Source organism: Denticeps clupeoides, chromosome 18 (assembly GCF_900700375.1).
Source record: "Denticeps clupeoides chromosome 18, fDenClu1.1, whole genome shotgun sequence".
In the NCBI taxonomy this organism is placed as follows: domain Eukaryota; kingdom Metazoa; phylum Chordata; class Actinopteri; order Clupeiformes; family Denticipitidae; genus Denticeps; species Denticeps clupeoides.
The window spans coordinates 424,588-450,192 of NC_041724.1; the positions used below are offsets into that span (position 1 = coordinate 424,588).

General features: G+C 49.6%; 2 protein-coding genes across 7 annotated transcripts in view; one reads left to right on the forward strand and one right to left on the reverse strand.

Annotated features, from left to right (window-relative positions):
• The window catches only part of atp8a1 (ATPase phospholipid transporting 8A1), a 50,995-nt gene extending 28,992 nt beyond the window's left edge, over nucleotides 1-22,003 (forward strand). For 5 of the 6 annotated variants that reach the window (XM_028960079.1, XM_028960082.1, XM_028960078.1 and 2 more), the window contains 14 exons: nucleotides 1,309-1,373; nucleotides 4,055-4,227; nucleotides 4,679-4,862; nucleotides 5,514-5,624; nucleotides 9,279-9,353; nucleotides 10,391-10,513; nucleotides 13,473-13,551; nucleotides 14,210-14,271; nucleotides 14,511-14,567; nucleotides 14,914-15,021; nucleotides 18,745-18,833; nucleotides 19,021-19,113; nucleotides 19,397-19,488; nucleotides 20,117-22,003. In XM_028960079.1, the coding sequence (XP_028815912.1) occupies nucleotides 1,309-1,373; nucleotides 4,055-4,227; nucleotides 4,679-4,862; nucleotides 5,514-5,624; nucleotides 9,279-9,353; nucleotides 10,391-10,513; nucleotides 13,473-13,551; nucleotides 14,210-14,271; nucleotides 14,511-14,567; nucleotides 14,914-15,021; nucleotides 18,745-18,833; nucleotides 19,021-19,113; nucleotides 19,397-19,488; nucleotides 20,117-20,214 (1,409 nt within the window). In that variant the 3' untranslated portion in view covers nucleotides 20,215-22,003. Of the gene's footprint in view, nucleotides 1-1,308; nucleotides 1,374-4,054; nucleotides 4,228-4,678; nucleotides 4,863-5,513; nucleotides 5,625-9,278; nucleotides 9,354-10,390; nucleotides 10,514-13,472; nucleotides 13,552-14,209; nucleotides 14,272-14,510; nucleotides 14,568-14,913; nucleotides 15,022-18,744; nucleotides 18,834-19,020; nucleotides 19,114-19,396; nucleotides 19,489-19,722; nucleotides 19,998-20,116 lie in introns of all 6 variants that reach the window. The other variant, XR_003743011.1, reaches the window with a different exon arrangement.
• Nucleotides 22,004-22,419: 416 nt separating this feature from the next.
• Nucleotides 22,420-25,605, reverse strand: shisa3 (shisa family member 3). Its single transcript, XM_028960086.1, has 2 exons — nucleotides 25,170-25,605; nucleotides 22,420-23,048 (listed from the first exon to the last, which is right to left on the reverse strand). Exons 1-2 carry the CDS (start codon nucleotides 25,426-25,428, stop codon nucleotides 22,549-22,551), a joined length of 759 nt encoding a protein of 252 aa, XP_028815919.1. The 5' UTR covers nucleotides 25,429-25,605; the 3' UTR covers nucleotides 22,420-22,548.

Consider the following 25,605-nt stretch of genomic DNA (forward strand, 5'->3'; position numbering starts at 1 on the left):
GGCGCCCGCGAGCCGGCCGTCTCTGAATCGGCCCTTTGTGTCTCGGCACCAGCTGCGCGGCGGCTGAGCGCGCGAACGCTCGGCCAGCGAGGTGTTTTTACAAGGAGAACCCCCCCCCCCCATCTTCTCTTCTTTTAACCGTTTCCTGGCCGCTCGGGTGGTGGGTCCTGCCGCGATCCCAGAAGCCTCTGCTGCACAGCGGTAATACGTTCACTCTCGTTCATCTATTTTTCAACCCGTTTGTAGAAAGCGTCTCTGCGTCTGTCCCCCGAGTGTCTAATGGCGGTTCCCCTGACAGCGCCGCTCCGGAGTGGACCGCCTCCCGGTTGCTCTTGGCCCGGAATGCCGCCGCGTCACCATGGACACGGGAGGTGAAATGGCAAGCAAGTGCCAGTGTGCCAACGCAAACAGCCTCACGCCACCCCGGCGGCGGCCGTGTAGGTGCCCGCTGCCGCGCCGCGCCGGGCCGACCGGTCATCTCCTCCGTGTGTCGCCCTGTAGGTCCACCGGGTTCCACTTTTCCACGCGCCGGGGGAGTTCTGTACGTTTGCGCGTTAACGCTTGGAAAAACAAGAGCGCCACGCGGCGGGGTTACGGTGTGGAGGGAGTGCTCAGGTGTCCTCGTCCTCTCAGAAACGCTCCCCCAGCCGTCTCCTGCAGGTGGACCCCACGGTGTGTCAGACGGGTGTCCGTCTTAAATAAACACCGGGGTCGCGACTGCCGCTTCTCCACCCGTCCCCACCCCGACTCCCTGAAACGGGACCGTTAAACAAACCGCAACGATGGGGACGTTTTCTTCGTGAGAACGGGCTGGTTTTATGTAAATGTGTTTTTCTCCGCCATGTACTTCCTGTTCATTATTGGACCGTTAAGCCTAATTAAGCTCTCTGGTTCACTTTACTGTACTTAGTAGACGCTTTTATCCAAAGCGACTTACGACAGGAAGCTCGAAGCTCTAAAAGAAGAATGTCCACCATAATGGCGATGGCTATATAAACATGGAAAAGTTTGGGCGAGATTGTACTTTATCGTGACGCTAGATGTTTACAGCTGTGCTCAGAGGGTCTTTCGTTGGATCTAATGGTCCTGTGGTGTTGGTGTTGGTGGCGTGTGTTGGATTTTTGGACCGTTTGCGGTGGCCTCGTAGGAAAGTTACGGATCATTGTTGTTTGCCACGCAGGTAGGTTGATGTGGGCTTGTTCTTTTCGTATCTCGTGGGACACAGTCTCCACCTCGTCTCCACCGCTGTTCCATGGAGTTCATGTGAAGTAGCCGATGGAAACATGATGGTTGTGTTTTGTCTCCCAGGTCACTCCTGCAAGCTGCTCACCAAGAACATGGGCCTGCTGGTGATAAACGAAGAAACGCTTGATGTAAGTACGTCCACCTGTCGCACCTGAGACACAAGCCGACTGTTGTCTTCTGGGATCCCGGTCCTGCTGAACCTTTCCAAAACATTTTCAGCATTTTTATTCTTCCTCTTGGATCGTGATGGTTTTGTTCAGGACGTGTCGAGGGGGCTGAGGGAAGCCGTGGGGAGGAACTTGTCTGTTGCCGGTGGACGGAAGGGGGGGGACTGCGCGGGTGGGACCTGGACGAAGCGACGAGGGACGTCTCTCCGTCTGTCGCGCGGCCGTTTAACGTGATAAATGAATTGCGGGGTAAATTCCTCGGCTGGGGCTTTGAAGCGCCGCGCCGCGCCGCCTCCTCTGGCGGACTCGCGCTCTGCTTGTATTACGCTGTTTGTTAAGAGAGTTGAGGAATTTGCGCCGATATGCACGGTGGGCCGTGGGCTTTTACTCCGGAGATTTCCGAGGCTTTCATGTTGTGCAAATGAGCGATAAAAGGGTCTCCACGCTCAGAATTAGGTTTCACAAAGAGTGCTTATTTAAAAAAAAAACAAAAAAAACGTGCAGATTGACCTTAACCAGGAGGGAAAAAATCCATCATGTCCACAGCATTAAAACCACTAGACCATAAAACGGGTCTGGTCCCGAGGCATCGAGTCCAGTAAGTTGTGAGAATACTTGTTTTTGGACTGTCTTAATTCTAGTCTTTGCGTCCAGCTGTCATTTTAGTCTTTATTAGTCTCATTTTAGTCTAGTCTAGTTTCCGTCAACTAAAAGTCTTGTCCATGACTATTTTACTCTAGTTTCTCTCAATGAGAACCGATGGCATTTTAGTCAACGAAAATTGTATTTTAGTCACTTTTTTTATTAATCTAATTCTATTGAAGCCAGTCAATATAGTACAATTACCGAGTAGAACAGACAAAAACAACATTTTACCCATTTCATAATTAAAACAAGGTTATCGCATTATTATTTTGTTGTTACCTCACAGACTCGAGAATTGACGTTATTTGTGCAACGAGAAACCAAAATAGTTACATTTAAATGCGATAAAACGTGAGGAAATAACGCCTCGTCTTGTTTTCATTTCATTCATTCATTCATTAATTATTTTTTTGTTGTTGTTTTTTTTTAACATCTTGTGAACCATATTAAGTCTCGTTTTTTATTTTTTATTTTTTATTCGCCGTAAGTATTACATGATACCTTTCATGATAGTTATGGTCACATGACCCAGCACTGATGCTCAATTTGATAAAGATCCTGGAGAATTTGGAGCAGCTAGGATTTGAGGTGTTCCTCAAGCCCTCCTTCATCCGTGTTGGATGGTACATGGCTAACATCCACATGGATGCAGGACGCAAAAAAAGGAGATGTTTTTTCGGAGCTGGACACCGTCGTCTGATGTGGCGGTGAAGGATTTTCAGCGCCAGCTGAGAAATAGAAGAGGAGAAGCAGTTGGCCCCGACACCCCAAAACGTAGCCAATAGGTGACATTTTTAGATCGAAATGTTTTAGATCGAAACATTTTAGATCAGAGCCGGCCTGTGTTTGGGCCACGTTGGACTGCCAGCCAGTGGAGACGCGGTGCTGCTGTTCTTCTGGCTCTTTGAAGCGGGATTTTGAGAACACCCCTGAGGTTCTGCTGAAGGAATGCGAGGCGCAGCAAAAGTGAGGGGGAAATGGCTTTCTCCGCCTTTTTACACGTTCTGCTGATGTGTGGCCTGCAAGACGCGGCCATTACTGGACAGACCACTTCCTTTACCAGCAGCTCCACATACCAGAGACCCTGACGTCCTGAAGTGCGTCCTCGCGATAAGATCACGTTAATGCACGTTCTGTCTCACGGTGTTATTTTAATGCGCCCAGGACGAGTGGACACCACAGCAAATGGACATGAGTTTATAACTGACGGAGGGGACTGACACGTCCTCCACTTCACACACGCTCGTATACACGGATGTCCATGTGGAGAAATCTTCACGCTTCCTCCTGTTTACTTCTTCTGTCCCGCCCCACCTCCCCTCCAAATCCGAGGCGTCTCTGTCCAAATATTTCCTTTGGGCTTGTGTTTCGTGTATTTGTTGTCAGGAGAGGGCCGCGTTGTCCCCGAGGCGCAATCTCGCTGCCCTGCGGCATCTGCGGCCGTCCCCTCTCGGCCCCGCCCCCCGTCCCGCGGCGCGCCGCTCCCGAGCGGGACGTCTGCTGGAAGCGTCAGCTTTTTATTGGGGCGGCCCGGCCGGACCCCGTGACCCGCAGCGTTGTTGCGTTCGTGGCCCCGGTCTCCGGGACTCCTCGGGCCTTATAAAGCAAGAAGTGCGAGGGAAACGGGTCCGAGTTCACACCCGTCCAGGCCGGTTAAATTACTGGACCCCCCCAGGAACGTGCGGAATTTCCCCGTGTTTTATTATTACACGCGAACAGATGCAGCGGGAATCGGGCCGCCCTTTACGAGAAGCCCGAGGTTTTCACCGCCTGGCGGGTAATCGCCACCGAAGCGAAGGAAAAGGAGCTCTCGTTCCGGTCAGGCCGGGTCCTGCTTTTCCAGACCGACCATCGAGCTGGGGCTCCGGGCGGCTCGCCGTCTAATGAGGCGCGGCTTGTGCATGTTCTCGTGTCTTTTCCACGCTGAAGGTTTGCGGTATTAATAACCACACGCCAGTCCCGCATTAATCATCCGTCCCCTGGGCATGTCTCTGCAGGGCACACGGGAGACGTTAAGTCACCACTGTGGAATGCTGGGAGACGCTCTTCACAAGGAGAACGACTTCGCCCTCGTCATCGACGGGAAGACCCTGAAATACGCCCTCACCTTCGGCGCGCGCCAGTACTTCATGGACCTGGCGCTGTCCTGCAAGGCCGTGATCTGCTGCAGGTAAAGGGGACAGGAAGTGGCCGCCGCGCGGAGATCGGCGTGACGTGGCGTGATTTACATTTACATTTACAGCACTTATCAGACGCCCTTATCCAGAGCGACTTACAATCAGTAGTTACAGGGACAGTCCCCCCCCTGGAGCAACTTAGGGTTAAGTGTCTTGCTCAGGGACACGATGGTAGTAAGTGGGATTCGAACCCGGGTCTTCTGGTACATAGGCGAGTGTGTTACCCACGAGGCTACTACTCACCGCCAATAATATTTAGAGGGCAGCTGTGTGTTTCAGTAAGAAACTGCGCCCGCTGCAGGTGGACCCAGGTCTCAACGTGAACGTTCTGTCATTCATCTGAGCATCAGTGACCATCTAAAACCAGCAACGCTTCCAGATGATGTTCTTCTGAAAGAACATCTCATCCTGCCACGTAGCCAGTGTCTCGTCTGTTTTCTGCAGAGTGTCCCCGATGCAGAAGTCGGAGGTGGTGGAGATGGTGAAGAAGCAGGTCCGCGTCATCACCCTGGCCATCGGCGACGGCGCCAACGACGTCGGCATGATCCAGATGGCCCACGTCGGGGTCGGCATCTCCGGCAAGGAGGGCCTGCAGGCCGCCAACTCTTCAGACTACTCCATCGCACAGGTGTGTTGGGTCGGCGCGGTGACCCGGCCGCGGGGCCGAAGGTCAGAGTTCAGGCATCAGAAGAGTGTAAAGTTACGCGCCGAGTGAAGGATTTAAAGCGTCTCCACGTTGACATATAAACGTGAATATCTCGCAGACACCAGAACAGGCAGATATTGTGTCAGGATGGGTCCCCGCCTTTATTTTAGGTTCCGTGCCCCTTTTCTCCTGGAGATTAAACCCCCGCCAGACCTACAAGCTGCCTGGATCCGGTTCCGCCCGAGTTCCCCGCAGCACGTCTGATATTCAAGACGCCCATTAATCAGATTTGAAGGGTGCGGGACGCGCTGTGATTGAATTAACGTCACCGTACACCTCCGGGTGACAGGAGTGCAGGACGTGGTCACCACCCTGGGGAGCAGCGAGACGTTCCGAGTTTGTGCGGGGGTCAGGAAGACCGGCGTGGGCTCCCTGAGATGCTCTCATCAGACCGGCGCCCCCTGCCCGCCGTGATTTGCTCGGCGTTTAGCAGGCCGTCCGTAGCACACCGAACCGAAGATTAATTATTCATTCTTCTTCTTCTTATTAAATTCAGATAGCCTCATCAGCCCCCACCCCCCCCCCCCCCCCTGCTGCTTTCATTGACCTCCACTTCCCCTCCTTCCCACGCAGTTCAAGTACTTGAAGAACCTCCTGCTGGTCCATGGGGCCTGGAACTACAACCGGGTGGCCAAGTGCATCCTCTACTGTTTCTACAAGAACATCGTGCTTTACATCATCGAGGTAGAGAGACCTTTTTACTCCGTCTGTCTGTACATGTTTTTTTTTTTATTATTATAAAGGTACGGCTCGCCGCGGTGACTCCGAGCGGTGCCGAACACTGGAGCCGTTCGTCACGCCGGGCATCTGACAGAGTCCAGGCCCCGGCGCTGATAGCGAGTTCAGAGCTATGACCGGGTGAATGGAGAGGCTATCAGCACCAGCTTCATCACGGGGTGGCGGCTTCTTTTGATCCGGTGTTTGAAGGCACTTGGTTAAAGGGAAGTTGCACCTCTCCGGTGCCCCTGGGATTATTTATTTTTGAAGGCACGGTGTTTCGCTGAATATCGTGTAACCTGCCCTGAAATTCACCACACGGTTACCCACGAGCCCCCTGTGAATCAATCAAATGGTCCAATGAAGCTGTGAATGTGCTTTTCCCAGCAACCGGACTCCTGGTGGAATATTTCTTCTTCTTCTTCTTCTTCTTCTTCTTCTTCTTCTGTGAGTGTTTGGCCTTCAGGGACTGGAGGTAAAGATGCAGTAAATTACGAGCAGCCTTTCTTCCCCGAGTGAGACGTCCCACTGTCTTCCCTGGGTTAACCACGGCAGATTTGTGGGACCTGGTGCGGGAGGGGGGTGGGAGATCATCAGGATGTCAGGAGAATGTCTATTCCTCAGAACCAGGGGCAGCACCGTAAAGCCTTAAAGGAAATATGAGCCTCTTAAAAATTCATTTTCCCCCCTTCATCTTTTTTTTTTTTTTTTTTTTGATCCCACTTGACCTGTGGACTCCACTTTTTTCATCCTTTTGTTTTATGTTTTGCAGTAAATCTCTCAGATTCTTCTCTCCTCAATGGCCCAGACTGAAAAAGCAAAGACGAGATGAATTATGACTTTTCTTTCTTTTTTTTTTTTCTACTCCTCGTGTTCCAGGCTTTGTCATTTTACTTCGAGTGAAACCGCCGAGAGGTGCCGTTCATGTTCCACGTCTTGCTTTTGCTTCTACAACCTCTTGTTGTTTGTCATTTTTCATCATTAGGTTGCATCATATGCATTGTGTTGGATCTTCTCTCTGGGAAAATGCTGAAGTCTGTGTCTGCAGGCACCAGGATCGCATGTGGGAGGCGATAACAGCGAAATAAATTAGATTACGGAGCCACCGAACGTCTCCGTGCAGCAGCTGTTTCGCTTTTTTCAGCCAGGTCGTCTTATTTCCTGTTTCCTCCTCGGCAGGGAGGAATGTTGCCGTCCCTCAGCATCCCAGCAGTATTTATTTTTTATTTCCGCCAGGTATTTCTACCGGAGAATATGCCGCTTGTCTGTGAAGGCGCTCCACCTCCCCACCACACCCTTTGTTCCAACGAAAAGTTCCCCCAACCCCCCTCTGGGGTTTTACATGCATAATAGGGCTTTGGTTAGGATTTTTTTTTGCCCTCTTCTTTCAAACACCTCCTTTTTGTGAAGGCGTGACACCCAAGACGCCTGCTTCCCAGGGGGAGGTTAAGAGTTACAGTTGTCGAGCTAATGGGTTTACTTCAGAATCGGCGTGTTTCTGCACCCTCCCCTACTGCAGGGTACAGTGTTGGACAGGAGGTGGACGTCCACTCACATCCACATCAATAAAGGCGCTTTTTACACCCTTTTGTTCCCGTATTCCCATGTCGCTCCCCCACACTACAGTCTTGTAGTCTGTTCTTCTCCACATCGTATAAATTCATTCTGCATTCAGAATGAATGACATTAGAATTTCCGCATGTGTCTGGATGGTTGTAGCGCGTTAGCGGCGCCCTCGTGGCCCGGTGATGGAGACGGCCGCATTGTTGGAATGTTTAAGGGCCGTTTACGTCCCGCCGGGGCGCCGCTGTCTGGGAAAGCGGCTGGATTAGCCGCACGCTCGCGTGAAGGGGAGAGGGGGAGTCCGGCCCGGCGCTGCCGTGCGTGATTGACGCCTCGTCGGGCGGCCCGAGAGGCTCTGATGGACAAGTGGCATTTATGGGGTAATTACAAGAGCCCCATTGAGCCGCGTGAGCCGGAGAGGCCTGGTGCCCGGACTCCTTCTCTCCGGCCCCTCTTGTTCCCCTTCGCCTTTCATTCGGACCTTTCTTTCTCTCCGATTTCTAAATGATGGAAAGGATAAGGAGGCCGGTTTGCATTTTTAGGGCCTGGCAGGGAGCGAGGACAAACATCACTCCCACCCGGCCGTCCGCCACAGTCCTGGGACAAACGGGGGAGAAGCTCTCGCTTTTTTTTTTTTGTTCCGCTGATGAATATGCAGCGAGGCTCCGTGGCGGCCAGGCCCCTCCTCCTTCGCCGCGTTATTCTGCCCTTTTTCAGAATGTGCAGTGGTGGGAGAAACTGGCCACGCCCCTACGCTGAACAGGATCCGCGGCGGAGTGAAAGGCCTTCGTCCCCGTCCTCGCCCTAATGAGCAGATGAATGCATCTGCCTCTGAAGTCGCTTTTTCACTCTCTTGCTTTATTCCAACCACTTTACTACCCGGGAACGACGCAGGGGGGGGGAACTCGGACCCGTGGCGGCTGCGCAGCCCGCCTGCGAATGGCGTCCGCCTTTCACCCCAGGGGATCAGCAGCGGGGGTGACGGGCCCGTGTTTTCAGAACGTTTTCACGCATGCGCTCGCACGAGAAGAACGCAGCGGGGGTGCTGGGAAGGTGGGGTTGGGGGGGGGCGTGTTGTCAAAACCAAGAATTTGTAGCAATTCATGCCTTCATAATGACGTGAAATGAAGCGAAGAAATTCCCGCCTGTGTGGGTCGGGGACGGACACTTCACTGGAATGCCCAACCTGCAGGTAGTTGTTTTCAACCCCGTAGTCTAGTTACTTGTTCCTCACCTGCTGTCCACATGATTAGATCCCTTCAACTTGAACATGGCGTTGAAAAGCGGAGCTGAGAAGCTGGTCTGTGTTTGGGGGAAATACGGCTTGACGACGAGGGAAATGATTCCTGGTCTCCTCGGTTTTGTAACTGTTCCTGGAAGATGGGTAAGGCCACCAGGTTCATGCTAATGGTTAACCAAACAAAAGCACAAGGAGAGAGAGAGGATCTCATCTACATGTTCCCACTCGTATCACTTCACACGGCCCATGCCTCGCTTCAGCCACTTCCTGTGGACGGTCGTCCCTCCAGGCAGATGTTTAAAAAGCAGTCCATCGAAAGATCAGAGCTTAGATACCATTGCCTTAAAATTCATGATATAGAAATGTCTCTCTTTAAGTTACATAAACCTAACTTTGTTGTTAACACCAGCAAACTAAAAGATCCGCTGATTCTCCGTCACCGAGCCCCCAACTGGGGCTCATGGGTAATTGGGGTCGGCTGCGGAGCCTCACCAGACGCCAGTGTGTTGGCCTCTGATGCCGACTGGCTCGGGGGCGAGGCTCTGTACGCGACTATCAGTGATTTGAACGAGGGGGCCGAGCCGAGGACCGTTTCCATATCCGATTCTCACGCACGTGTTGACCTTTTTATTTTATTTTATTTTTTTTTTAATATGTGAAAACGTTCTGGATTAAAATGGGACCACATTTCAATAAAAAAAAAAAAAGCACTAGATGCATGAAATGTATATATAATATAACACATATACAGGAAACAAATTTATGAAGAAAATAAAGGAAGGAAGTTGAACTGTTTCCTTATGTCTTTCCTCCTGCAGATCTGGTTCGCCTTTGTCAACGGCTTCTCCGGTCAGATTCTGTTTGAGCGCTGGTGTATCGGACTTTACAACGTGGTGAGTCTCCCTTTGATTGTACCAAGGCCAGAAACCCGTTAGCTTCAGCACCTCCCCCCCGCCCGGGACCCTCTTTGTGAGGCCGTGTCATCGACATCCTGAAAACCCTCCCGTTTATTTATGACCTGTTGTCAAGAACATATTCCCCCCGTGCCCTCAAGTATGTCTTGAATGTGCAAGAACAACAGCGTTGCGTGCCCCGCAGAGACTGGTTAACGCGGGATGATGGAGCAACAGGTTGGCCCGAAAACACAAGTCCAATTATTCAGTGCGATTTGGTTTAATGGGAGTCCCGCAGGGAACCGTACTGGGAACCTTGTAAAACTAATGCATGTGTCACGTTTCCCGCGTGAAGGAGCTCAACAGGGGGAGATGGTGATGAGATGAGTTCGGTGTGGAGTGTTTATATTTCATTCATCCAAATCCTCCAGGCCGGATCGCTACGAATTTCTTATTAATGCTGTACAATTATAATGGAAAATCTCTTTATTAATGTTATATAATTTTGCAGTGTTGATTGATGGTTCCATTTGCTCAGCAATGGTCTCTGGTTATAATACTTTAATATCTCTAGTGCTTTTTTAATGTTGTCACCATGCTGGACTGGTGCCTGGACACTGAGAGAAAGCAGAGGGAAGATATACAATCTTCTGTTTTTTAATCAGCCCATCTCCATGCCTCACTGCTCCTCCCGAGCGGTGGAAACGCTCCCGGCTCCACTTTCTCTTTATCTAAAGCGGGAGGAATTCCTGCACCTCTGCGGGGGTCTGCTGGACGCAGCGGACCACATCCACCCGTCCGTCTCCGCCTCAAGAGTTCAGTGGAGCATGTCCCCGGGTCCCGCCTGACCCCGGCGGGGCCTGCGCCACGACTCCCGCCGCAGCCGCGCAAGCGAAGATAAAAAAACGAGTGTCGCACATGGCAGCGGAATTCCGGAATGCCGTTAGACCTTCCTGTTAAACCCCTGCAGGGAAAATCGTTTTGAAACGTAAGGACGCGTTATAAATGAGGAAATGCTCTTGTTTGTTTTAAACCAGATCTTCACGGCCTTGCCACCTCTGACTCTTGGGATTTTCGAGCGCTCCTGTCGGAAAGAGAACATGCTGAAGTACCCGGAGCTTTATAAGACGTCCCAGAATGCAATGGGATTCAACACCAAGGTAAATTGCTTTAGAACCATGAACTTGCTCACATTGTAGGTGACTATATGGACGTTTTGTCCCCCTGCTGTTAATAAAGCCATCGCCCGCTGCCCCCTCCACAGGCGTGGAGACCCGCGTCTGGCAGCGCGGCAGCAGGGGTCACGCCCTGCGCCGACCCCAGAGAGGGAGAGAGTTTGTATACAAGCACTGTCTGGTTAAATAAAGAGGAGGTTAGCAGGTTGGGAAGTAGCCTACCAACCCAGGTTCAAGGCCCCTGAACAAGACGTTTGGAAGCCATGACGGTCGGTGGAGGTGATGTTTTAGGGGAGGGGCAGGAAATTATCTGGGCGGAAAAAGCATGAGACACGGGAGGACACCTTTTCCCTTATGACGTCATAAGGGGACAAATTCCAGGTCCGACCGTCTGAGCTGCCGCTCTCTGAACGGTGAAGCAGAACGACCAAAACACTCTTTACACCGACCGCCATTTCTAGCCACCGCAGGACCGTAGACAGGCTGGAGGAACTCGGATTAATGTTAAATAACCTTACAAAGTCATGTCAGGGGACCTTTAATCCTGAGGGTCTTGAACGAGAATTGCTGGTGTCTTCCTCTTGTAAGTCGCTTTGGATAAAAGCGTCTGCTAAATAAAAGTAAAGGGTCTCCAGGGGGACTGTCCGTGTAACAGATTGTAAGGCGCTGTGGATAAGTGGGTCTGGTAAATGCCAGAAATGTAAAATTTAAATGACCATAAATTACTTATCTGTGAAGTTTGAAGAAAACCAATTTTTTTGGGACCTTTTTTGAAGGTGACACTTGGGGACCTTTTTTTGAAGTGATTTTGAAGTTGAACCAGCCCATTTAACGGGAACTTGGACAGTGTTTTTATGAAAAAGTGGACCCTCTTGTGGCTCTTGGCCCAAGGCAAGGTGCTCAAATCCAGCAGGAATTCCACTAAAACCTTTTTCGTTCTGCACGTCTGGCTCCTTTGTGCTCCGCAGATACTTGTCTTTGTGAATTAAGGCCTTGTGCTGTGAGGAGAGATGAGGTGGGCGTGGGCCAGACTGCTCGGAACATTTTAAAGCGCTCCTCGCTGTGTCCCGTTTCACTTTTAATTACATATTCCTGACACACAAGTGGCCTAATAAATGGCCAGTGTCCCCAGTTCCCCCGAGAGACCCCAGAGTGTGACGCTTTTTAATCCTGCCTTCACCGTTCTGCAGCCAACCCCTCGCACACACTTTCTCCTTCTCTTTCTCTTTCTCTTCGCTTTCCCTTGTTATTTTAACTTCCAAACCATATCTAAAAAATATGAAGATTTAAAAATGTGTCGATTAAACTATCTATCTTTCGCAGTCAACAACTTTTCATTTAATGCATGAATCATATATGAAGGCCTAAATTGTTCAATTAAATGACAAAAACGAATGACCTTTTTTTTTTTTTTTCCAGCAGATTCAAATATTTTGAAGCGCGCTAATGTGTAGCATGTGTAGTAAAAAAAAAAAAAAAAACCCTTAACATTTTGTAAATAAGATTTTGGTTGATATAAACTGGCTATTTCATGCTGGATTGCCTGTTTTATTTTATCTGGATTTTATTTGATCCTCACACACACACACACAGACACCCTTCATCTGACCCCGTCTCTGCCTATGAAGCACGTCCCTCCATGTGGTGTTGAGAAGCAGATTCTCAGCAACCTGCTGCGGAACGGGGGCAGGGTGTCTCAGGGCGGGGATGGCTGAGTTTATTGATTTCATGATCATTTTTGATCCTCGTGCCGGCGTTTTGGGAGGAGTGTGTCCTGCTGGTTATACTTCCTCTGCCATGGGGTGAAACCATCAGTCCCAGAGAGTGTGTGTGTGTGTGTGTGTGTGTGTGGTGCCCCAGGCTTTGCTTTGTTTAGACCGAAGTAAAGGTCAGGTCCTGGGGCCAGCGAGAGCGAATGATGGAGAGCAGATCAACTCAAGCCCTGCGTCATTCTCTAATTTCACACCCTGCCGCTTCGCTGGACAATATTCTGCCTGCAGAGCCGAGCTTCTAATCGTCCGGGCCAACACACACACACACACACACACGTTATCTTTACTCATTTTTAGTCAGATTTTGTAGCAGTTTGTGTTGAAGAATTCCACGCATCAGGAGGCAGGTATAAACGACCAGATTCCATCACAATACAACACGCACACACTCACACTACCAGTCAAAATCTTCAACCCCCCCTGGATATTAACATAAAGAAATAAACATCTACGTGCTTCTCATTTTCGGCTGTTTTACAAGTTCGTTGTGATGATCATGATTATTATGGTGTGTAGTCTAGTCAAATAATAATAATTTCCATAACAGTAAAGCGTATGCTGCATTTTGGCGTCAGGGTCGGTGTTATTGTTCTGCCGTGGTTTTGTTTTTGGAGGGAGGGGGCGGGGCTTGCGGATGGTGGCCTGGCCCGGTGGATTTCACGGCTGTTTCATGCTACATTGCCCATTAGTGTTTCGTTTGGCCACGTCGGTGCATAATGTAAATCTGCAACACGGTGGCTTTGGTGAGGGAAATGAGCGCATCCAAAGTCCATATGATCTCACGGGGCTGCACACACACACACAAACACACACACACACACACACACACACAACATTTTTTCATTTTACTCACACGTTTTATCACATTCATGCCACATTGGAAGATTATTCTGGGTGGTTCAGGTGGAATGAAGCCCCCATTCTCACACACACACACACACACACACACACACACACACACACACACACACACACACACACACACACACAGGAGGATATATGGAGTGTCTGTCAGCGGGGTTTCCATTCAGCAGCGAGACCCAACAAAACCACCACTTAGCCCGGTGCTGGGCGCACACAATGGGCCCGGGTCGAGGGTCGGGAAGAGAGGGGGGCGGGCTTCTTTTTGGCCGCCGTGTTTCTCATGCCTCCCGGTCTCTTTCTCCTCACAGGTCTTCTGGGCTCACTGTCTGAACGGCCTTTTCCACTCGGTCATCCTCTTCTGGTTTCCCCTCAAGGCCTTCCAGCACGGTCAGTTCACCACACACACACACACACTCACACACACACACACACATATATATATATATATATGCAAATAAGCACATGTATAGACACATACGTAAGACACACACACCTCGCCGCTGACACACTCTCAGCAGCTCCGGACTCAGCCTGTGGTCCGCAGGAACGGGGCGGAACTCGGCTGTCGGTTTGGCCGGCTGATGTCGGGACCACACAGGTTTGGGCCTGCTCTCTAAACAAAGCGGAGAAAGCCCTCAGCGTGATTGACAGGCTGTCGGCCAGGCCTCAACACGCGCACACACACACACACACACACACACACACTCTCACAGACGTGACAATTCAGAAAGCCAGCAGCGGGGGAGGGGTCGTCCTTCCAAAACAGCCTTTTTTTTTGGTTAAAACGAGGAAAATCTTCACTCGTCGCCACTAATGAGCGAATATTTTTTTTATTCGCTGCCAGTGTCCAGATGACGAATGTCATGTATGATGATGGTGCTCTGGTGACGCCAGTTTTGTCGGATGGGAGAAGATCCCTGGTTATTATCCAGAGCACCTCGCTGTTTACTCTGCGGCTACAACCTCCCCTCCGGTCCCAGGCTCCTCTCTTTTAAACCTGCCTGCTCGCTCCTAAACGCTTTTCATCTCGCTCCTCTCCTCGCAGATACGGTCTTCGGGAACGGGAAGACCCCCGACTACCTGCTCTTGGGAAACATGGTTTATACAGTAAGTTTTTGTGGGTTTGGAACCGCCATTTCCCATGAAGCATTGCTTTGTCCCCGCCGTGCCCCCCAATCAGTGTCTTGAGTTGCGGCTAGAATGGGGGGTCTCCTGGGACATTCTTCATCGATTTATTTTGGCAAATTTCTCACCTTACTATGATGTGGGTGTGTCATGATTGTCCTCTGCTTTCTTTCTCTGTGTGTGTGTGTGTGTGTGTGTGTGTGTGTGTGTGTGCACACAAGTTTGTGGTGATCACTGTATGTCTGAAAGCTGGACTGGAGACCTCATCCTGGACCATGGTGAGTGGGGGGACTTTCTCAATATGGTGGTGTCACTGGTTGACTAGTGGAGTGTTTGGGTTGAATGGAGGTTCAACACATGATTAGACGTTAGCGTTGAACGTGGATTTTTAACCCCACTGACTATTTACATACAGGCTCATTCCACAAACGACAGTCTATGTAACAGTGAACGTTAAGCTCAACAGAGGAAGTCTTTCAGGCCTGCTGGAAAGCCCAGCGTGTGAAAATGCTCACCCAGTAAATAAGAGAACATTTTACCACCGTTAGGAGGTCCAGTCCCAGGTTGGTTGTCTTCTCGGTTTTACTGCTGCTGGTAATGGGAACGTTTCTCCCTCCTTTCTAGTTCAGTCATATTGCCATCTGGGGCAGCATTGGCCTGTGGGTGGTTTTCTTCTCCATCTACTCGTCACTCTGGCCCCTCATCCCTCTGGCTCCAGACATGTCCGGAGAGGTGAGACACACACACTCACAGTCACATAGTTTTTTTTATCTGCATACGTGCGTATAAGATTCAGAATCAGTTTAGAACATTAGGAGAACGTGTAGGAGAGCTGGACGTTATGTACATGACGCATGACTTTCCACCAAGCTTCAACATGTCCACATTTTATATAAAGGTGCTGGTCCATAAATGACAGTCATGTTGTATTACGACATAAACACATAAACAGTGCATCTTTTTTTATTCCTTTTTTAAAATACGAAATTGACCAGCCAACCGAAAGCCACATCCTCCGGTGATACCCACAGACCCCAGGATGAACACCTTCAGAGACACCCTCAGATGCTCATTTCGCTGAAAGAGCGACCGTAACCTCACACCTGCGAATCTCACTTCAGCGCCTCCAGGCTGAAGGGATTCTTGTCTGGTTGCACCTTATAATCACGTAATGGAACCAGTTAGTCGTTATTAGAGCTAAACGTCCTCAGCCTGGTGTTTACCACCTCGCCCAGAAGCTCCTTCACATTCCGTCTCCCGGCCTCCTTTTCCAGCCTGCAGTTCTGCCTGTATTTGGAAAAGTCCGGCAATTCCCACGCACTTGGCCCATTTGCCGCTCCGTAGCTGCTCTGCGTTGTGAATACGAGGTGGCTTCTTGCAGGTTCCGTGTTCCCCCCGGGCCTCAGGTAACCCAATGCCACTCCGTGCAGCTCACCACGCACCAAGGTGGCCTGGTGACACCTGAGAGCGAGGAGCAGCCCAGAGGCTCACAGAGAGAGGAATTCCAGCAAGGTCTCGTGTTACTGCCACCGCTGCGCCACTGTCCCTCTCCGGAGACGCTGCAGCCTACGTGTCCTCTGTATTTAACCGTCACCCTCGGTGAGCAGTGGGCACCATGACAGGCGCCCGGGGAGCAGCGTGTGGAGACGGGACCTTCATCAACGGCACCTCAGTGGCACCTTGGCCAGTCCACTCTGATGCAATATTGCAGAACTCTTAAATGTAATCCAATAATATTAATGAATCCTTTTTCTGACGCTGATTTAAGACGTACGACCTCCTCTCTGTCTCAGGTCAGAATTGTTCAACATCCCTGAATGTTTCTCTGGAATAAACGTGTCAGCAGGAGATGCCGTGGTCATTCTGGTTTTCTATGCAACTCATGTTCAATGGTTGTGGTTTGTGTCCCTGCTGTAAATTAAGGGATCTGTTGCAAATCTCAGTATCAACTTTGGTGCTGGGGGCCAGGCAGCTTTTCCCCTAAACCACTTCACAACCATCATCCACGTGGGGGGAGAGCTCAGAAATGCAGGCATGTTCCATGGCTAAAGAACATTTGTAAATGACTTCCAGAGGAGCCGTCTGCCGGGCTGGGTTGAGTTAGGCATGTTTTTGTTGGTTTCTCTCTTCTCTTCGAGGAAGTCTATCATGGAGGATGGAGCGAGCAGGAGAAGGAGGGTTTGTCTCTCTCACTTGCTGGCTCTCTGACTCGCTGGCTGACTCTCACTGACTCCCTCTCACTGAGTGAATCTGACTCTCGCTGAATCTGACTCTCGCTGAATCTGACTCTCGCTGAATCTGACTCTCGCTGAATCTGACTCTCGCTGAATCTGACTCTCGCTGAATCTGACTCTCGCTGAATCTGACTCTCGCTGAATCTGACTCTCGCTGAATCTGACTCTCGCTGAATTTGACTCTCGCTGAATCTGACTCTCGCTGAATCTGAGACACTCTTTCTGACTCTCGCTGAATCTGACTAGTTTCTCTGGCATATGACCTTGATGCAAGGTCTGAGGTCAAGGAACTCACGGTCACCTCTGCAGGTCTTCAGTGCAACTACAAGACACAAACTCCGAATAGCTCACAGTACACACATCTTGTTTTTGCATTTTGTTGACTTATTTTTCTCATAGACTAAACTTTATTTGAACTATATATGCTAATAGATATGGTAACCCCAGCCCTGGTGTAATGATGAATTTAATGATCAGGAGAGTGTGTGTGTGTGTGTGAGCGCCCATTTAGATGGAGGAGGGAGTAAATTGGCTTCCAATTGCTTTAGTTTGTATAAAACCCAGGCACATGGTGAATAGCCTCCTGACAATCACAGCTGCATACATTAACATTCCTGGACGTGCGGCTGTGGCGCCTTCAGTCTTAAGCCATTTATAAATAATACGTTATCTGTTCTTAGACTTTTTTTTCTTTTTAGTGATTGGCTATAATTTTGAATATTTAAACCAGTAAGGAGTTGATTACCCCAACTAAGTTTTAGCAGTTTTGTTTAAGTTGCAATTAAAAATATGTACGTAAAGTATATATGCTGTTTCATATTACAAATGACACATGTACGTGTGTCTGCTCCCCCATCCTGGTGGCTAATACAGCGCATCTCTGAGCGGAATGTACGTATAAGCAGTGCAGCCGCGTCGCTGGTTGTCCATCCATGACTAGCACCATCTAGTAAAAATCTAAAACGAAAAAGCATTTTTTTAACCAAAACGAGGTCTCTTCGCCAGGCGCCGTGTCTCCTGTGGCCCCTGAAGTAGCTGATGTTCTGTCAAAACACGAGGCCCTTCAGCTGCTGACGTCCCCGCGGACCCCTTCGGGCCAGTTTATTAGTGTTTAAAACCCCGTCACATCCCGTTACTGTCACACGGAATATCTCAAATTAAAAGGAATGTGTTGGGGTTCAAATCGACGCTCGGCCCGTACGTGATTTATTTCGCATGTTCCGGAATCGTGGGGGAAAACTGCGCCGAGCAGCTGCACCTCATTCTGCCGTGAAAGTATCCCGATTCCTGGCTATTTTCTCTGGATATGCTCCCACCGCCGCTCGGTGTCCAGGGCTGTGGGGTGGAAGCCATTTTGGGATTTCCTTTTCCCTCATGTTTTGTCAGACATCAAAGCCCATTTGCCCCATAATGAGGAACAGATTAGCTAATTCCAGCAACTCTGACACTGAGGGGTGTGTGTCCCCGTCCTACCTGCTTCCCGTTACAGGAGGACCATTGTCCAGTTCTGCCAAGTGGCATGAGCTTGTAGAGCAAATTGCGAGTGGATGTTTCGCTCTTTGACATCTAATGACTGACAGTTTAGGGGCCAAAACCAACAGGTGGGATCAGCACGTCCCGTCCAGACCGACGCGCCAGGGCGGGGCGAGTTGCGGACAGCCTCCTGTGGGAGGGAATTCGAGGTGATGAAGGGTTTCGTCTCTCCATCGCTTCTTGCAGCCCAGGCTCATTCTATCTCCCGGTTTATTTTGGCAGGGAGCGGCGCAGACGATCTGTCTTTGTCGGGCCCTCAACACACGGCAACTCTGCCAATTCCAAACCTGCCTCGTATTAATAAAGCCCTTCGTCCCGTTAACTCCCTCTCGCTTTTCCTCATGATAAATCTCTCCGTCTGAGTATCAGTCGGGGAGCTGCGTAGCTTCATTCGAACTTCCTGAAGATCTTCCCCTTTCCTTCAGAACGACATTTTATTTTTATTATTTACTTGAGGGCGGCGTGTCAGACGCTTAACGTGCAGTAAACCCCACTGATTCGGGGAAACTCTGCGTATTTATCTGTAAAAGTTTCAAATATTACTCCAAGCTTTAGTCTTAATAATTAATAGTGATTAATCAGCTACCTTTTTTTTTTTTTAAAAATGATTGACAGCTTTATTAAAGATCAGTTTAAACGATTACGTCAGTCGGTGTCCTGACGGAACGAACGTGTGTCCGTTTTCCAGGCGGATATGATGTTCAACTCGGGCGTGTTCTGGATGGGCCTGTTCTTCGTCCCGGTCACGTCCCTGGCGTTTGATGTTGCCTACAAAGTGTGAGTGTCCTCCTTATCTCCTCTTGGTCCGTGTGCCAGGAACCGCAGTAGGTCTTCCCAGAACATGCTAACAGGGCTCCCGCCTTTTATTAATATTTCGTATGATCTCGTATTCTTTCTGCTGTGCGGTGGAGCTTATTTCACCGCGTGTTCAGAATGAATGCCGATACATGTGCTTTCTCCGCAGGATAAAGAAGGCCTGCTTTAAGACGCTGGTGGACGAGGTCCAGGAGCTGGAAGCCCTGTCTAAAGACCCTGGAGCTGTGGTGCATGGGAAGAGGTACAACGCTGCTCTCGTGTCGCTCACTTTCTTCACGTTCTGAAGTCTGGGCCGCTGTTTTGGTAAAATCCCCGGTGTGCGTGTGAGGAATGAGAAACCGGATAGCGGTCCAGTCGTTCCTGACCACGTGTTAAATCAACGCGAAGACTCGTGGAGTTGTGAGCCGGCCGCGTTTTAACACGTCCAGTTTCATGTGGCCGGGCGTGGCCGGGCGTGGCCGGGCAGCGGCCTGGTGACTGGTTGACTCTCTGGTCTTTATGTCCTCCCTCCGTCTCATCTCCAGCCTGACCGAACGAGCCCAGCTTCTCAAGAACGTCTTCAAGAAGAGCACGGTCAACCTGTACCGCTCCGATTCCATGCAGCAGAACCTCCTGCGTAAGTCCACGCGACCGACACCGCCTGTGTGTGTGTGTGTGTGTGTGTGTGTGTGTGTGTGCCATCAACATACTGACCTGCGAAAACCGAGTTTAATTCAGTGGTGGCGTTGGAACAGGTAACCGCTTGTCCCCCCCGGTCCTCCGATTGGACGGACGGCTTCGTGTTTTTCTGCATTTTACGTTCCGGTTTTGCTGACGCCTTTTGTTTGTGTGTTTTTTTTGTTGTTTGTAGGAGGGGATGGGAGACGGTCATATGTAGTCTGACACGTTTTCTGGCATTTTCCTTTAGCCGTAACGCCCCCCCCCAAACACCCCAAATCCCGTTAGATCCCTGGAGGCCGATCCCACCCCCCCCTTCCTGTGTGTGGTGCCGTGTTAACTCAGTAGTCGTGTAGCTTTTATTAAATGTTCCCACAATGTCATTTCCCACAATGCACTCCTCCCGCCGGCCTCATGCATGCGGCAGCCAAGCCGGCAGCTATTTGCCGATGTCACATGGCACTCGAGGTGAGTGAGGGGTCAGAGGGGTCAGATGGAGGTCTTGTTCCGCCCCAGTTTGTGTGTGTCGGTGGTTCTTCCTTGGTCCGCGTTGCCTTGACTGACTCTGGTCCTGTCCCTCCCCGCAGACGGATACGCGTTCTCCCAGGACGAGAACGGTGTGGTGTCCCAGTCCGAGGTGATCCGCGCCTACGACACCACCAAGCAGCGCACCAGCGAGTGGTGAAGCTTCCCAGCCGAGCCCGCCGCTCTGCTCCTTTAACCTGACGGGATGCCGGGCCGCGTAATCCTGGCCGGAGAGGAGGAGAAGGAGAGAGGGATTTCGTAAGAAGGGAAGAAGAAGAAGAAGAAAAAAAAAAAAAAGAGGAAGGACGATTTTTAAAGCCGTTGCCTGAAGTATTCACCGCGCTCTAGTTGTGTACGCAGCGTTTTTATCTCAGTCCATTGTTGTTCCGTGGGGGGACGGAGGGAGACGCCTTCTATCAGACAATCTCAAATCCCAAACGTTCTTACGGCACCGTTTACACCGAGATGTTCGCGCGCAGTCCTCGTCCTCGCTTTCGCTCTGCTGCTGCTGGTGTTGTGTTGGTGTCGTGGTGGCTCCTCCCCCACCAGCTGACGCGTTCTGATTTGATGTTTCGTTCCAGTGCTCCTGGCCACGTCCACCGTGGGCCCTTTGGTCCAGGCCCAGGACGACGACCTGGTCGAGTTCGCGTGCGCCGAGGACGGCGGCTGTTCTTTATAACCCCCGTCCCTCCCGAACGGAGGGTCTGTCCTTCAAACATAAGTGCCATTAGCTGACGGCGAGAAGAAATCCACACAGTATTGAAACCACATTGTGTCTACAGTCGGTCTGTGAAATTTGTATTTTTATATTTGGACAGGTCTGGGTTTTTGGAACGATCAGCTTTTTGTCCTCGTTTCTTCTACGACGTGGTGAATGATCTGCTTTCTCTCCGTGTGTGTGACTAAAATCTCTTGCTGACTTGAATATTAACGCTTCTTTAATTTATGCTGTGTGTGTGTGTGTGTGTGTGTGTGTGAGTGTGTGTTTGCTTTCTTCTCCCTGTGGGAGAGCAGGCTGTACTGTGGGTTAGAAGTGTGTTCGCTGCATGTGCATGAGAGTGTGTGTGTGTGTGTGTGTGTGTGTCATTGTTGTTGTCCTCTGTCTGACGGATGGTGTGTGTGTGTGTGTGTGTGTGTGTGTCTGCATGACTGTACGGTTCATGGTCATCTACTGTGTACGGCTGCATGACTGTGTGTGTGTTGACTGTTAAAATCCAAACTACTGAGCTGAATACAACGTGGCTAAAATGTCAAATTTATTATCAGTCTTTTTTTTTTTTTTTTTTTTTTAGATCACAATATTGTTTTATTGATATTTTACAATTCCTGTCAATTTTCCTGATCCTCGCATACCTTGAGTTTTTAGAGATTTTTGTAACATAATTAGACCTTTTGTGAGCCGAGTAATCATGACGCGAACTTCATGCGGCTCGGTGGTCGGGTGGTGAGGTTCGGTGAGGTTTGACCCCCGACCCCCCGACCCTCAGGCCGCCGTCTGTGGCGCTTGTTGCACGGTGGATGCTCATGGTTCTGCTACTACATGTATACCTGTCCTATCTAGAACTTTCTCGATATTCCGAACGCGGTCGTCCTTCCTTCTCGCTGGCCAGCGGTCCTCACACGTGGAAGTTGTCGTGACGAGTGACTGTTGCTCTTTTTTTAAATCCCCCCCCGACCGGAACCATTATCCATGTTCGTGGCTGCATGTGCGGGGAAAAGCGGAATCCGTTTTTACGTGTTGACTGTACTCGGAGTTCTCTCGTGTTGGACACTTTTATCAAGAAGTAAATGCACTTTTTCTGATTTGTTTCCAGGCTTTTCTTCTTTTATGAAAATGTTTCTATGTCTTCTGTTTGATTGTTCAGCATGTTGGGACTGCGGAAATCTAAGTGTTCTGTCTTTTACTGCCATAAAGGACTTACTGGAATAAACTGGAACGGAAACCAAAACCCGGTGTGAGTTGCTTCGTTATTCAGATGCACCATGACAAGAATCAGACCTGCTTTCCATCGACTAGAAATTCATTATTTTTCAGCAGAATATATCAGATGTTCTGTCGGAGCGCCGGAGCAGGTCACTTTCCCAGGACAAATCAGGACATGCCAGATTCTAAACAGGAAAATGACATTTTTCCATCTTTAGATAAATAGATAGCATAATTATCATCAGGACTTGTTATTTATACTTTTTTTTTTTAATTATGCAGCAGAGATCAGAGACGCTGCGTGTTTAAAAATATTCTAATAGTAATAGTTTGACCGATGGTGGATCACATGACACATTTCTGGAAGATCAGGTATTTATTCGGTATTTATGATCATGTTTGAGCCGCGCTGTATATTCTAGAGAATAAAACGGAGCCGACTGGAGGAAGAAGGAAAATAAAAGTTTATTCCACGTTTCTGAGCGCTTCACTTTTTTATTTCTGTCCTTTTGAAAAGTCGTTTTGACGGGAGTGAGAAAGTGGGGTGAAAAGAGACTCTCGGGGGACCCCTCAGTTCTGGCTGAAGTCCGTGAAGCCCTTGGCGCCGGGGTAGGGCTCCGCCTGCAGGGGGAAGAAGAACTGCTGGGGCAGCAGGTAGGCGGCGGCCTGCGGCGCGTGGAGGTGGGCGTGGCCGAACGCCTGCGTCAGGTTCGCGGTGGGGGAGGTGTAGGGCGGCGGCGGCATGGCGCCCTGGCTGCTGGCGGCGGCGGTCTGCGCCCGCCCGTCCACCTGGCCCAGGGAGAAGCGGCGCAGGGAGCCCCCGCCCGCCGAGCTGGAGCCGGTGGTGGCCGTGCTGGACTGGCGGGACGGGGTGCGCAGGCTGGGCGGGGCCGGGGTGAGGATCATGGGGATGGTCTCGCCCTGGCAGCTGCGCAGGGAGAAGCGGATGGGCTGCGGCGTGGGCTGCTTGGGTCTCAGGCAGGTGCAGCAGTAGACGGCCACCAGCGAGCCCACCACCACGAACGCCACGAAGATGGAGCCCACCATCAGGAAGGGGACGTACACGGGCTCTGTGTGGGAGAAAAACGCACGAAACTCAGCTACGTACCATCATCGTTAATCCCAGACATTTACACGCTGTGTAATACTTCACGCCACACTTTAACACCTCCTGATCTGGGGGTGTTTTCCAGGGTTCCCACTCAGAATTCCCATGACCTCCCACATAAAGACAAGTCCAATAGAATGTCTGGCTGCTTAAATTCTTCAGCCAAGTATCTGGGAACGTGCACTTGGCCGGCATGTTTGGTGAGTTAGTGAGTAAGGACGCACGTCGAAGCCTCACTGGTTCAAAAAAAAAAAAAAAAAAAAAAAAGCTGCATAAATAGCCGTCAGGTTTTGGTTACAAAATTCCCGGATTATTCCCTGATTGTCCCTCTCTGGAAATTCTTTACTGAAATTCCCTGATATTCCACAAATTCCCTGACCTGGGGGAACCCTGGTTTTATGCTTCAAGTTAAAGTCCCTCATCCCTCCGTAAACGTGGTTCTTCAGCAGGAGTTCCCGCTGAGAACGTCGCGGCACCCTAATCTGCCTCATTTCCTGGCCACATCTGGGAATAAATCATGTTTGTTGGGGACGCCCGGCTCACCCGCGGTCAGCGGCTTTGCTATAAAACCAGCTGGAGAACATGAATATTTCTGCATTTAATATTCTGCGAAAGTGATTCATATGAGTAAAAATAACTCCCATGGCGGCCGTGAAAACATAAACACTGTTTACTGTACACAGCAAGTCCAGCGTTTCAGTAAAATTGATAAAGTTCATGTGCAATACATTTACATTTACAGCATTTACCAGGCACCCTTGTCCAGAGCACCTTACAGTCAGTAGTTACAGGGACAGTCCCTCCCTGGAGACACTCAGGGTTAAGTGTCTTGCTCAGGGACATGATGGTAGTAAGTGGGGTTTGAACCCGGGTCTTCTGGTTTACAGGTGGGTGTGTTATGATGTCATTAACATGGTGTGATTTGGTTTATTTAATGTGTGGTTTTGATAAGGAGATGTTATATTGTTACGCTATTACATGATGTGACTGTGATATTATTTTGATGATATGTTATATTGTTACAGTATTACATGATTTGACTGTGATATTAATTCGATGATGAGGTGTTATATTGTTACAGTATTACATGATGTGACTGTGATTTGGTAGATTTGACTGTGATATTATTTTGATGATATGTTATATTGTTACAGTATTACATGATTTGACTGTGATATTAATTCGATGATGAGATGTTATATTGTTACGGTATTACATGATTTGACTGTGATATTAATTGGATGATGAGATGTTATATTGTTACAGTATTACATGATTTGACTGTGATATTAATTCGATGATGAGATGTTATATTGTTACAGTATTACATGATTTGACTGTGATATTAATTCGATGATGAGATGTTATATTGTTACGGTATTACATGATGTGACTGTGATTTGGTAGATTTGACTGTGATATTAATTCGATGATGAGATGTTATATTGTTACGGTATTACATGATGTGACTGTGATATTAATTCGATGATGAGATGTTATATTGTTACGGTATTACATGATGTGACTGTGATATTATTTCGATGATGAGATGTTATATTGTTACAGTATTACATGATGTGACTGTGATATTATTTCGATGATGAGATGTTATATTGTTACAGTATTACATGATGTGACTGTGATATTATTTCGATGATGAGATGTTATATTGTTACAGTATTACATGATGTGACTGTGATATTATTTCGACGATGAGATGTTATATTGTTACAGTATTACATGATGTGACTGTGATATTAATTGGATGATGAGATGTTATATTGTTACAGTATTACATGATGTGACTGTGATATTATTTCGATGATGAGATGTTATATTGTTACGCTATTACATGATGTGACTGTGATATTATTTCGATGATGAGATGTTATATTGTTACAGTATTACATGATGTGACTGTGATATTATTTCGATGATGAGATGTTATATTGTTACGGTATTACATGATGTGACTGATTTGGTAGATTTGACTGTGATAATGAGATGTTCTAGATTTGATGTCTGGTTTGACGGTGATGTTACAGCGTCATGTGATTGACAGGTGTCAGTAAAAGTGTCTCACGCGCCGCGACGTCCGCCTGCTCCAGCTCTCGGTCGTTGGTGCAGCCGCTCTGGTCCAGACGCGCGTCCGGCGCGGCGCAGCAGTAGCGCAGCGCGCAGGATCCGCAGCAGACGGTGGCGTCCAGCGTGTCGAAGTCCTCCGGGCAGGTGAAGCCCTCGTGGTAGACCTTCCCGCCGCCGTCCATCCAGCCGTGGCAGTACTCCCCCCGCGTCCACGTCACGCTGCCCAGGAGCACCAGGAGCTCCAGGAGCCGCCGCATGGCGCCCACCGCCGGGTCCCGTCAGCGCGTCCCTTCATCCGGCGTCATGCGCGCCAAAAGAAGTCAAGTCCAGTAAAGTCCAGTTTTACAGAAACCCGACTGAAAGTTCCACTTTTTTTACACGCGGGGTCGTGGAGCCTCCATCCACGCACCTCTCCATCCGCGCAGTGGCTTCTC

Excerpts from the sequence above, each read along its gene's own strand:
- shisa3 (XM_028960086.1), bottom strand. The coding sequence starts at position 25,428 with ATGCGGCGGCTCCTGGAGCTCCTGGTGCTCCTGGGCAGCGTGACGTGG. Across the intron at positions 23,049-25,169 it reads GCAGGCGGACGTCGCGGCGC|AGCCCGTGTACGTCCCCTTC; the intron begins GTGAGACACTTT and ends TCTCCCACACAG.